A 13832-nucleotide genomic window follows, 5' to 3' on the forward strand; every position below is an offset into this window, starting at 1 on the left:
AGCAGATTATCTTCTTTTGGGCCCTCAGATTACTTTGTTAGTGGCAGATGGCTGCAAGCAACCATTTTACATTTCTAACAGCATCCTGGAGGAACTCTGTATGGAGGCATTATGGAAAATGACAACTTAGAGGAGGGGTGGGGAACCTTTCTAGCCTTGTGGTCCAGGTTGTTAACACCCCCACCTTGTGCAGGAGTTTGGCAGGTGGCCAGTGGCTAGAGATGCACACCTGTCAGTTGTCTAATGTCACGATGTCTAGTGACATTTTTGCCCATAGGGGTCTACAGAAGCCTCCTTCAAAGAATAGGGCAAGATAAGACTTGGAGTTGAGCTTCTGAAAATGTTCACAGAAGCCACTCTCAAATGCTGTCTTGCCCTGCACTTTGAAAGGGGTTTTGCAGGCAGCATGATTGGCAATGTCTGCAAATACCCTTTTGGCCAAGCTCTACCCTTACCTGCTGCACATCTGGGATTGCTGGAAATGTGTGAATTGTAACACTGCTGTTTGAGATTATGCTAAAAGTTTTGCAGATACTTCAAGTTACTTGCAGGTTTAAAATACTGGTTAAAGACTTGTAGAATATATCTGAACTTTGCATTACAGAAGATGACAGATATTTCTGGCTTGTTTGAAGCCATCAAGTTCAATCTAGACAATTACAATATGGCTCAAGTTGTTTCCCCCATCTATAATGGCTTGCCAAAATCAGAAATTAGACAGCAAATTAGACTACTGAATTCAGTGACATCTTTGACTTTGAACTCCAGTGTTAGGTTGTAATCCTGATATAATTTTCTTGGAAATGGTTCTCACTGCTAATTGATGAACTTCAATGTGTTTAACATCATAGTGAACAGTGAAGGGTTTGGGGATTTTTTTTGTTGAGTGTAAAAGTGATCATGTTAATTTTCCCCACCCTTGTCCAAAGTATTAGGAGTTGGCAGAAGTGCCTAATGTTTTAACAGCAAGCGTTTTAAACCTAGTAAGCTCTTAAGTCTTCCTTCTTTAGTGAAGATTATCTGTTGTTAATATGACTTATACTTTGATTTTTAAATGTTAGGGTAATATTCAATGCTAGTCCTACTCAGAGTAGATGCAGTGAAGTTAATGGACATAGCTAACTTAGGTCCATTATATTCAGTGAGTGTACTTGAAGTAGGACTCATTTGAAGAGAGTTCATTGAGTCCTTGACAAAGCCCTGCATACTAGACTCAAGCAGCTTGAAATTGGCCCGGTTTGCATGTCACAATAAGTTGACGTTTTAATTGTGAACTTGCTTGCCCCCTCCCCATGAGCAGTAAGCCAGAAATAAAGGTTTGTTGTGACTTGCTGTGTGTGTAGCAAAGCATATCTACATTTCTACCACATAAGCCATAGAATGGATTGTTCAAACAAGGTGGGAAGAGAAAGCATGGTAGAAGTGGAGGTGTGTTAACTTACAGAAACAAACTGGCTTGTTTTGAAATACTAACAAGGCTATAAGTATATAGTCTATAATGTAAAGATGTAGGGGTACTTTTGATTCTAACACTAATAATGAAGCTTGTAAATAGGTGTAAACTTTGTGATATGCATAGCATTTTAAATTAATAAGTATACACAGTGGTGGAAGTATTGTAAAATGTATCTTGTTAAAATGTAGGCCACTTTACTCCTCTGTGCCACTACTGTTCCTCTCTTCTGCCTCCATGTCACTGTAGTTTTGTCCGTTTCTCTGTCTCTGAGTATTAAAAGGACTGGCAGCTCTTTAAGGCTATGAGAGTTTACTCTGAAGCCCATGGAGAAAGATGCAGTTCATCACTGAGCAGCTTTCCCATGTGCTCTTGACAGACACCCTGCACATGGCAAAATTACAAGGCTGCTTGAACTTACAGATGAGCAGTAATCAGCTAAACTATCCCAATAGTGCAAGGGTTTCTATCAAATCTGCTGCACAATTGGGAGAACCAGTCAGACAGATTTAGGGCACTCATGGGGGGAAATGGTCCATTATGCAAGCAAGAAATCTTTGCTGTATATTGGATTTCACCCAGTATGTGTTACCACCAAAAACACAATTTATGTTTAAAACTGTAATATAATTCAATATTGGAAGAAAACTTGATTTGTCAATTTAATAATGTTGAATAGTTTTAGAACTATGACTTTTTTAAACAGTGAATTTTCAGCAAAAGTTGGATTATGTGTAGCGCAAGAAAAAAATGCATTACTTCCCTGTTTTGCATTAATGTGAATATTTCTTAAGGGTTTGATAAAGAGTGTTAATAGCTATTAAACTTTCCAATGTATTATATTGTTGTGAATATTGTGCAATAAACACTTCAGTCTCCTTCAGCTTTGTGCAATACTTGAAAATCCTGCCACCAGACCTCAGAAGAGAACCGTTTCTTATAGAGAAAACTGTTGTGTTTATTTTCATAAATTAGTTGTCTTCATAGGCATCAGGTCCCTGAATGCAGAGGTTTACACTGGAATATAGGTGTTGTAGTAAATAAAAAGTCAGCAAAAGTGGCTATGGATGTGATAGATTGCCACTGTAGGTCCTCAGGGATAAAGTTAAATTAGGGTAGTATTTGTCACATTCTTTCACCACCATTTTTATTGATTACAAGTGAATATAATCTTCATTTTGACTCTTCTGGAAAATTAAATCTAGCAATGGAAGGGTTCTGAGACCCTGTTTATCTTAGCCTTCTAGAATACAGAGGTTCCAGCTGGGAAACAATTCATAAACATTGCTTAATACTGTATACTAGCTATAATGAAGATCTGTCAAGAAAATGCTTGTCCTTGGTTGTTCAAAATGCTTGTTCAAGGGTAGGACATTCCATAACCATAAAAATAATTCAAAAGTGTGAACTTTCCACAAATTCTTAGGCCTGCTTACTCAAGAATAAATGCTTAAGCTCAGTAGGACTCATGTTTAGGATTTCTGCTTAAGTTACCTAGTGCACAGAGTAGGCATGTCAGTCTAAAGATAACAGGTGAGAGGGGGAAAACAAGCTCTCCCTATACTTAACCTACTCCATGGATTTGTGAGAAGATGCTCAAGATAATGTTTTACATTGGAGAACGAAACCTAATACTTTAAAATATTTAGTAGTTCTTTGTTTAAAGTAATCACATACATTTCCACCCAAGCCTTATGACAGGGGTACTTAAATAGCTTCCCCAGTGCAACAAGGTGCTGTGACACTGTTTTAGTACCATAGCAGCCATTCTGTTTCACTAGAATGTAAAACAACCATAAACCTTTAATCAAAACTAAGAAATCTTATATAATTTCCTAGTTAGCACAGCAGGTACACACTATGTGACCATGTGTAGCAGCCTTAAGGCAAGTTTTAAATGCTGACTTTTCTGCACATACTCTTTAAATTTCTTAATACAGTAAGCCTAGAATTTATGTGGGGATTACGTTCCAGGGACTGACAGATTTGAACAGTGCTGGATAGTCAAGGGACAGAGGACTTCTGAGTAGACTTCTGAGTAGACATACATAGGACTGCTCTATAAGTTTCAGACCCTATGCCAGTGCACCATAAGAAAACATAATGGTAAATCAGCATAAACATTTATGAATGATGTTGCTAGTCACCAAAGGACAATTTAAAAGATTTAATGAAACTACAAGAGCAATGGCCACACCTACGATTTATTGTGGTTTTTTTGGGGAGTATAGACAGATAAAATGTAGACAAAAGTGGTGAATAGGTTTTCCTAGCATGTGCAACTAGGAAAAACATGCAGCTCTTTGGTCATATTCTTTTTCTTCCCTACATTCATTGCAATACAGATCAAAGAGTGTACACACACTAGAGATTAAAGTGCCATAGATCCTTGCCTACTGCTAGCTAAGCATGGCAAAAGAGGTGCATGTGTGCTACCAGAAGCTGCAGCATGTTGCTTGTTTCAAAGCAGACACTCACGTATCCCAGATGCAAACACTATAAATATTATCCCTAGATTTGGAGTGCACTTTAAAACGTTAATTGCAGCATAAAGAAGATTCAGACCCTGCATCTGAATATGTACAGCAGCCCTAACTATGCTTACAGAAACTGGACTTGGCAGCCAAGTCTGACGCAGCGTAAGACTCCTGATCACCAGGCAGCTCTCTCTCCTGCAGTTGCTCAAGTCCTCTTATGTTCACAGGCTTCTGTCCTTTGCACGATACTCTGGCTATTTTGACAGTGCAGTAATCTCTTCTGTCTTCATTGCATCAGCTAGGAAACTCAGCTCGTTGCAGAGGTTCTCATATCTGTAAGCCATCCGAATCTGTGCAACATTAGTCTTTCGAATGTCATTTCCTTCAGGCCCTTCGCTGGAATAGTTTGTCCCTATGCATTTCTGTTTTTCCTAAGGATGAAACAATGTTTAAAGATGATTATCAACTTAAAGTTGCTCTGAATTTTAAAGGTAATGCTTTTTTTTTTTCTTTTTAAAAAACCCATTAGGGCTTGGGTTGGACAAGAGATGCCTCTCCTACCCAGCAAAAGCAAGAAGGAGGGGGAGGGAGGAGGGGAGGGAGGGGGACCAGGGACCAGTGGTTGCTCCCAGGTGATGTTAGATTACAACTCTAATCACACCTAAGTGTTGGCCATGCTGGCTGACCTGATGAAGTTTAAGTCCAGCAACATCTGGGAGGGCAACATGTTAACCACCCACACCATGGAGGGAGTCATCTCAGCAGCAGCATTTATTCTGGCAGAGGAAAAAACTGCCAAAAAAGAAACAGCAGTTGAGGGCAAGGAGAAGAAGGTAGATGGCAGTAATACAGTCTTCAGTTGTAATGTCATATTCTGAGGGATTGTTGACCCAAAATGGCTGACATCTGGAGGCTGCTTTGAATAGCTTCCAGTAGCAGCTTCCTTGTACATGTTGCATAGTGCCTAAACACATGGATCTGGGATGATTCCATATCACTGCACAGGGGGGATTTATGGAGGTAAGAGAATAATTTCTCTGGTCCTTGTAATGCATTCCTACACAAAATGGATTTAAGACAATTCCATGGGAGCCATTTCATAAGGCCACCATGTAGTAACCATTTTGTGATATAACTTGGCCTCCATTCACTCTCTAGCCCTGGGCAGTTAATCACTCAATTTTTCCCTCTGTCAAAAAACCCAAACAATCAGGATATTCAGTCACTGGCTTCCCTTTCAACTTTCAGACTATCCTATCAGATGATAAATATGCATCCACATGTTTAATACAGCGTGACTGCAGTCCCCATTCCAATCAGGCTTCCAGCTGCACTCAGATTCTAGCTTGACGTGTAACACAAACAGCAGCACATACAAAACAGAACTTCCTGCAGCACACGGAATTTACCTTATGTGACAAACCACTTTGTAGTACACTGTTCCTTGCTAATTCACACAAGTCACAAGTGCTCAGTTTCCACACTTGAGCTGCGATGGCATATTCCTCCATCAGTGCTTCCTTCAAACATAAAATATAATTATTTACTAGCTATGTAAACACACTCGTATACTTGTAAATAAGTTCTGTTAAGACAACTGTCTAATGGTTATTGGACCATCTCAAGTGGTGAGCTAATTGCTGAGAACTGCAGACATCATTGCCAACTGAGTTGTAGTTCTTAGGAAGGTATGCCTGGAGACAGACAATATATATGCTTATATATTCAAGATTTAGGATTTAAGCACAAAGTAAGGAAGCAAACAGAAAGCCAGCCAAGAGCCAGGTGAGGAGTTATTATAAATGAGTGGCTGAGGACCTGCAGGATTCTAAGCTCCCTTGTTCCCTTGGCATCCCATCAAAAAGAACCCTCAACTATGCAAAGTCCTGGGACTGACATAGTTAATTCCCTCCTACTGAGAGGAGGGGAAAGTAAGAAAAACTGTCCTCCTGGCTTCAGCAATCCAACAGTCCTTAGGAAATGACAGTATTTCTCTCTCTCTCTCTCTCTCTCTCTCTCTCTCTCTCTCTCACACACACACACACACACACACAGCTAACATAGGATTGTTCTGGAACCGACTGTTGGACTATGAATGATATTAAATGCCAGTCCAATTCAAGAGTAGACCCACTGAAGTTAGTGAACATGACTAGCTTGGGTTCATTAATGGTCATGATTCTACCGTGAGTAGGAATTAACTATTATATCATGGCTGTAACCCTATGCTCATGGAATGCAGAAGGACTTTCTTCCACATAAACATACATTTGACTGGGCTACTTCTTGGGTTGATGGGGGGGATTTAAATTACGGTAATTCATTTTGAAATGCAGTGAACTTCCAAAATTACTTACTTTTGTATAGTGGAACTGCATTGGGTCATCTGTAGACAGAGAAACATGGAGTCCCTTGTGTAGAAATTCTCGGAGTGGGTTTTTTGAATACTCCAGGAATAGGCTGTTGTTGCTAAGAGGGGACATGGCAATGGGGATTTGTGCAAGATAAAAAAGATACTGGAGAACTGGACTCTGGACAAAAATAACAGAGAGAGCCATTATTCATTGGTACAGAAAGATAACAGGAAAGGAGATATTCAGTCAGAGGAAATGGAAAACGCTTGACTTCAATCGTTAAACTTGGGAACATTTTAACCCTTCCTTTTCTTCCTAGTATTGTGACAGCTGTTTTTGTACTATTATTTTGTGTACTTTACAATTATCTGTTTAAATAAAGTTTATTAGCAATTCAAAAAAAAATGCTTGGGTTATTAAACCAATGATTTACCATGAACTGAAGTGTTAAATATAAATGCATTCTGTTTGTAACAATTGAACTGTGAATTTAGAACAACCTAGCCCCTTAAAAGCCAGGATTCTGCAATGCAAAACCTCAAATCTTTGACCAAATGACAGCCCCACGTTCAGTGACCAAAGTGTGATTTTGTATATGTAACAAAACTACATTTTCCTTGTTACAGAGTCTGTATTTTGAGAAATGACCTGAGCTCCAAGAAGGCAGTGAGAACAGGCATAATAAAGCATAGGTGGATTCAGAAAGAGGACCAAAAATGGAGAATGAGAAACAGAACTGCTGCATGAATGCTGGGGATAACCTCACAGCAGCTCTTCCTTTGGGAAAAGGCATCTAGATAGCCCCCAACAGTAGAACAACAATGGCTCTCATAGAAGGGCACACAGTTTTGTTTTTCTAACAACATCTAAGGCAGAGGTTTCCAAACTTTTCATGTTGGTGACACACTTTTTAGAGATATGCCTCATTTCGCGACACAGTAAATCAGTTTTGCTAGAAAAACAAGAGGTTAAACTAACCCCTTTCCAGCGCCTGGAGGAGTGCAGGGTGTGTTCAAGCGACACACTATCATGTCACAGTTTGGAAAGCTCTGATGAAGGTTTCTAAACTGTGGATATTAGAATTGTATTGTCTCGAGTCTGCCACCCAGTGGACAATTCTTTTAAAAATTTATAGATGACATATTTCATATTTGCTGACATTCTAACGCTCTAACCCTATATGGTTATATTTTATACTAGATGAATTGCAAAGGGCTGTACCTTCTTCAGCAGTAATCCATGGGAAATGTTGTCTGCAGTAAGAAATGCTGACACCAGGTGAGTGATCGATCCAGCTTCTCCACAATGAGGCCGAAACAGGAAGGTACTCATGCCTCTTTCCCTACAGAAATTTAAAATAAACCAAAGTTTTAAAAATTGTCATCATGCACTCACACTTTGTAACTAATTCCCAAGTAATTATAAAATAACTTGTATTATGCAAGTTCACAACATCTCTTACATTAGCAAGCAAACTGCACCTGAGACAATGAATGAAGTGAGGCCTAAGATTATAAACAATCCTGTGAAGCAAGTTCCAGTGTAGTCAATTTCACTCCTATAGGTTTTTTTTGTGTGTGTGTTTTTAAGATAATGTTCTCAAGCAAAAAATGTTCAAGACTAAATTAATTTAAAATATAAAATGTTATTGAAATGGTGGAGCATTTCTTTTCTTGGAAATACAGGTTGCTTTGCATTATAATTTTTTAAAGGGTGGATGAAAGCACATGCAAAAACAGGGAACATGCTACACATATCTCACTGTGCCAATATACAAAACTAATCCTGACAAGACAAAGAGGATCACTAATGATGCTCTGGACACTACTCTATAGGCGTCAGTGATGTTTTTTGGCACACATCTAATGAAGAAGTACTGATTACTTCTATAATCTACTGAAAGCTGGTTCAGATGCTCTCCAGATGCTGCCTGAAGTGCAACAAAACCTTACAAAGTGTGTTTGATCCAGAAACCATAAGTTTGAAAAAGTGTGTGTGCGTGTGTGTTTGTACGTTAGGCAGTTGATGGATCTACAACAGAGGGGGTTAACCTTTTCCAGGCTGATGGACCCACAAGATTGGTTAGTAATGTGGGTTTGGGGGGGAGGTGTATTAGGCACACAGTGGGGCAGGAAAAGCCTTTTGAAATCACAGTATTGCAGTGGGGGCACAAAGCAGAAGTCAATACTTTTAAAAAACAAGCACTCTCTTTTACTATTTTTTTACTAAAAGAAAAGGAGTACAAGTATGGACAGGTCTTGGGGGCTGCAAAAAACCTATTGGGTGGGCCAGCCTACATGCCTCAAGTTAGCTGCTCCTGGTCTATGAGATTAAAAAAACACTTTTCATCCCTAGCCAACAAGAGACGCTACACATACAAAAATATGCTCTTTTCATACTTCCTCAGACTGCAAAGTCTGACACTAGGGCCAGAGCTGAGAATGTGCAGTCCTGGTTAGTTTCTTCAATAGTACTGATTTTCTGCCTAGATGGCAGGAGCAGGGACAGAAGAGCTGGATTCAACCTTTTCTTCTGGCCCACAGATGATCAGCCCTGTTACAGAAGCTGCCACCCAGGGCTACACGTGTACAATCCTAACCTGATGGATAAGCCTGCACAGTGCTGTTTTACTCAATCATTTCCTCCTTTTGGACTGAATTGGCGGTCTTTAAAAAGCCTTAGAAGTAGAATCAGGAATGGGTGCTTGCGGGGGGGGGCAGCTCTAGAAAGGAGATCATAAAAACACTTACATTTAAGTTGACAATGTTAGTCTGATTTAAGCTATGCTTCAAATTCCATGTTATATCTTTCTACTAAAGATGCAGAGATAAGAAGATATAAAACACTACTACTTACTTTCTAAGGTTGTTCAGAACCATGATGTTTATGTACATGTAGTACAAGTAATAGCTATATGGAGGATTTTTTTCACTAGTCCAGTTATCAGGGTTGGGGCTCTTGTCAGAGAACATGTGGTCACTATGCTTGGATTCATCATCCACACTATCAAACCCTGTCACCTAGGAATCCAACAAAAACAGATGTGTGTGTGAATCAACTTCAGCATGAACATATATATATATATAAAGTCAGGGCTTGGCTAGTTGTCTGCATGGCAAGTCACTACTACAGGGAGTGGGCACTCAGGTGTTGATGCTTGTATCTTAGGCCAGAAATTCCACAGTTTTTCCTTTTCCTTCCACAAAGCAAAGGCAGAAGAGATCCCACACAATCAAACACTACCTACTGAAGTGTGTGCCCTCAATAGTTAAACTACAACCAAGAAACATAACCATTATACTGTTTTGTGATAGGGTGGGGAATACAAATCTGAATGCCAAACCTTTATTGTTTTAAACTGTAAACCAGAATAGTCTGAATCACAGCTGAACCCAAAGCCCAAATTGTAATGGTTTACTCAGAAACAGTTCAGCTTCCAGCCATATAAAGCTGGGATTGGACTAGCTTAAGCAGTGTCGTTAATATTTCTACAGAGCAGAATGTGCATGTTTACAAAAGAAATGTTGCTGTCAATAAAAATGCTATAAAGAGTCCCCACTGCCCCTGGGTACTATTTATTTTAATAGAATATTCTTCATGCCCAGGGTGTCATTATGCTGAATGTTTCCCAAACTCCCACGTCACAGGACTGACGGCTGCTGAGCAAGAAAACACTTTGGGGATGTGATGAGAAAGTCCTATTGCAGTCTTCCTTAAACCCATTACACCACCAAAGCATTGCAGACTCTCCAGTAGAGGTGTGGAACACAAGGCTCTCCAGATGATGGACTCTCATCAGCCCCAGCCAGGATGGGTCAGGGATGATGGGAATTGCAGTTTGAAGCATCTGGAGAGCAGCAGGTTGAAGGAAGAGTGGAGTTTTACATGTGGAGCCAGTGGCCATGCAGTGGTTAGAGTGCTGGACTAGTACTTGGGAGACCAGGGTTCGATTCCTCACTTGGCTATGAAGTTTACTGGGTGACCTTGGGCCAGTCACTACCTCTCAGCCTAACCTCCCTCATAAGAAAAATGTCCAGTAGCTCAACTGCGTCAGACCAACATGGCTACCTACCTGAATCTATCTCCCTCACAAGGTAGTTGTGGGGATTAGTGAGGAGCGAGAGAACTATGTAAACTGGCTTGAGCTCCATGGGGGTAAAGGTGCGATAAAAATGCAACAAACAAACAAACATATGAATAATAATATAGAGGTGTCGACACCTGCCGCAACTCCACCTCAACCAGACCTCACAAACTGCCTAAGTTCACCTGCCACAAGGACTGTTTTTCTGGTGGTATCCTGGGCGGCTTCTTCTCACATCACTTTCATGGAAGAGGCCTGTTGCATTCCTGTACCATGCATGTAATGTCAGCAGTACCTAACATGGAACACAGAAACCCATGCAGTAGCATCTCCTCCCCACACCAGTATTAGCCCTCTTGGAATCTGGGGCAGCAGTGAAGTAGGGAAAAGCCACAGTTGTAATCTCCTTCCGTAAGGTCTCCAGCATCTGATGTAACTTTTGCATGGATAAGAGCAGCACTTTCCATGCCACTCTAGGAATAGCCCTGAACATTCAGGCCAGCCAATCAAGGCAGAGCTGCATGTTCTAGAAGCAAACACCTCTTTCACAGCCACAGGGCCCACAACAGCTCTGTGCCACTCATTTGTCAAAAGCTACTCAGTGTTCACACCAAAGATGGTAGAATCATAAAACTTGAAACATTTTTAAGTTTTCGCCAGCAGAGGAAGCTGCGCCAGAACAGCATAACAGGTTGCTGTTACTGTACAGTGATACCTTGGTTTACTTCCATAATCCATTCTGGAGGTCTGGTTGTAAACCAAAACAGGTTGTAACCCAAGGTGTGCTTTAGCCAATGGGGCATCCCAAAAAAAGGGGGGGTTGTAATCCAAAAAAAGGGACACACACTTCCAGGTTTGACATGGTTGTAATCCAAAATGGTTGTAATCCAAAACGGTTGCCAAGCAAGGTACCACTGTATTAGGAAATGCGCACACAGTTTCAATCAGCAGGCGGTGGCAGCTTTGACAACTGCAGGTACCTAATCAGCGGATGGGGGACTAAACTGAATTCCACCATCTGACTGGCACATAGTTGTGGGGAAATGGCTAAAAACAGTAACACACTCAAATCTTACTGATATGAGCCTGTGGCTCTTGGAGAGGGCCTTGGCACTTAGTGGTGAGAAATTTTGGAGCAAGGCAGAGAAGGGGCAGGTGTCCTTACTGACATACACAAAAGGAAAACCAGAACTTTGTGCCGAAGTAGCTGAAATTCTGCACCAAGAAAGAAACTGAATTTGGCAACCTGTATAAATTATGCAACTTGTGCTTATTTTGCATAATTTATTTTGTTTTTGCTATCCCCAGGGCAGGCAAAGCAGTATGCAGAACATGGGTGCCCTGTTCACCAGGAGCCTTGCTCAGACCCCTGTCTCTGTGGCTCTTTGAGTTTTCATCCCACCAAGTATTTCCAAAACATTGCAGTTCTAAGGATGAGAAACTTGCTTTTAGAAGGAGGGAGAGAGGAGAACAAAACAAAAAGTTATGGGTTTTGGAACAATTAATTCTACACCCAATACAAAATGAAGGCATGCAGTGTGATCATAAAACAACTTGATACATGCAGCCCTGAAGAAGGGTCACCCACAGACTTACATATTTAAGGAAGAGGTGCAGCTCTTTATGTTCCAATGGGTTGATAGTTGCCTCAAACAGAGGTAAGAAGATGTTCTCTAGCATTTTGCCAAAGCTAGGCAGAATCTTTTTTGACCTAAAAATATCACTGAAAGAAACAAGAATCTTAAATATATATTTATTTAAAATTTATTTATTTTTTTATTTAAAATTTATTTGCTTAGAAAAAAAGGCATGATTCTTAGAGACCAAGTATACTGACCAAGGGATGTGTATAATGCCTGGTAAATGTACAGAATGCAGTTAAGATATGCCTATTCCCCAAAGCATGTGGGGACTATGCTGAATGGCTGGAGAATGTACAAAATCCAGCCAATATTTCCCAAGGCCTGTTGGGGATTATGTATATTATGTACACAATTCCCTCTTCATGGATAGATTATGTGCACATTCTCCACAAGGCCCAGGGAAAGTGCACAATGGCCAGATGTTAAGCACATTAACCACTAAACTTGCATTCTGCTTAATGTTTACATACAGTATGTGTGCATGTATATATATATGTGTGTGTGTATACACACACAGCTTATGCTTTAACTGACCTGTCGTATTTTTAATTCTTCATTATAAGCAAGGAAGATTTAAACTCAAATATCAATCAATAAAATTAGCTAGTAATTACCTGATGAGAATTAGTTTCCTCTACAAACCTGCCCCGAAACAAAATATATTTGTCTCAAAATTCAGTCCTGAAATCTCTCCTAATGAGAGCTTTAATTCGAGTGACTAATGCAGCATGCATACTTGTTTGCATTATGCTGAGTAGAAAAACTAATGATAGCAACCTGCTTCCTAATGAGTAATGTGATTTATGGGGACTTGAAGTGCCTAGTGGACTCATTATTTAGCTCCCCAGTCAATGCACGTTGACCATGCATCATAATCTCTAGCAAATAACCATGTCTTAGATACCGTACTTACAGATGCAAAATTTATAGTTGAAAGTATGCCAGCCTTAGTTCCCTATCACACTAAAAGTATGAAAATTATTTATCTATATTTTCAGCTTGCATTTAGTCTGATATGTAGACCAATTCCCATTGCTAGTTTGAAGTGCGTTTTGATTAAACAATCACAAAAATTACAGAGGTTTGCAGTTGATATTTTACATCATTTTAAACATGTTTTCAGTTCAGCCTTAAAAGCAGACCCAGCAAAGGTTGAGGGGCGCCATTGTGGCCTCCAGACATGTACTAGCCTGGCAGGGTAGGCTGTGGAGCCAAGCAGAAGCTCCCAAATCCTTCAGCATGTATATACAGGCCAGTTCTACCCTGTTAATGGCGCCAGTCCTGCCCTGATATATGTACATCAGAGACAGTGCCAGCATCATTAACAGGGTGGTGCTGGCCATTGCACACAGGTTCAGAGTACCTAGAGTACAAGCTCAGCCCAGCCACCACCCAGCTATGCTGCATCTACTTCAACTAGATGTACCAAAAGAAGTTTGGGGGGTGTAGCAGCAGCCCCATATTTAAGGTGATGTGTTGTTTGGCTTTTAAACATGTCTCTGCAGCTTACACAACAGTGATATTTACATGTGATGTTGGTTTCATAAAAGAGATACACTGCTTGATTGTAACCCCCCCCAAAAAAAACCCCGACCCTCAAAGCTGTGTACAAAAGATGTGACCAAAGACAACATTTATTTACCTCGCCCCCCCCCCCGCTCTGTTCAACTAGCTAACACTTGTACAGAAATACAATGTCACATCATGTATCTTCCTTTACCTAAACATTAATGAGAAAAAGAATGGGGCATGGGCAGGCATGTAACAAAGCACAAGGTGAGGAACCACTTTTTCCTGTCCTGTAAAAGACTGCATGCCAAT

The 13832-nt window shown here is 40.4% G+C and overlaps 1 protein-coding gene across 4 annotated transcripts in view; it reads right to left on the reverse strand.

Moving 5' to 3' along the window:
* Positions 1-3638: 3638 nt before the first annotated feature.
* Positions 3639-13832, reverse strand: part of AMPD3 (adenosine monophosphate deaminase 3) — a 31763-nt gene continuing 21569 nt past the window's right edge. For all 4 annotated transcript variants that reach the window (XM_082193304.1, XM_082193305.1, XM_082193306.1 and 1 more), the window contains exons 10-15: positions 11965-12091; positions 9141-9304; positions 7506-7626; positions 6288-6461; positions 5340-5450; positions 3639-4361 (exon numbers count right to left, since the gene is read on the reverse strand). In XM_082193304.1, coding sequence (XP_082049430.1) covers positions 4185-4361; positions 5340-5450; positions 6288-6461; positions 7506-7626; positions 9141-9304; positions 11965-12091 — 874 coding nt within the window. In that variant the 3' untranslated portion in view covers positions 3639-4184. The remainder of the gene's footprint in view (positions 4362-5339; positions 5451-6287; positions 6462-7505; positions 7627-9140; positions 9305-11964; positions 12092-13832) is intronic.

This window comes from Podarcis vaucheri (genome assembly GCF_965113315.1).
Source record: "Podarcis vaucheri genome assembly, chromosome: 1".
NCBI classification, from domain to species: domain Eukaryota; kingdom Metazoa; phylum Chordata; class Lepidosauria; order Squamata; family Lacertidae; genus Podarcis; species Podarcis vaucheri.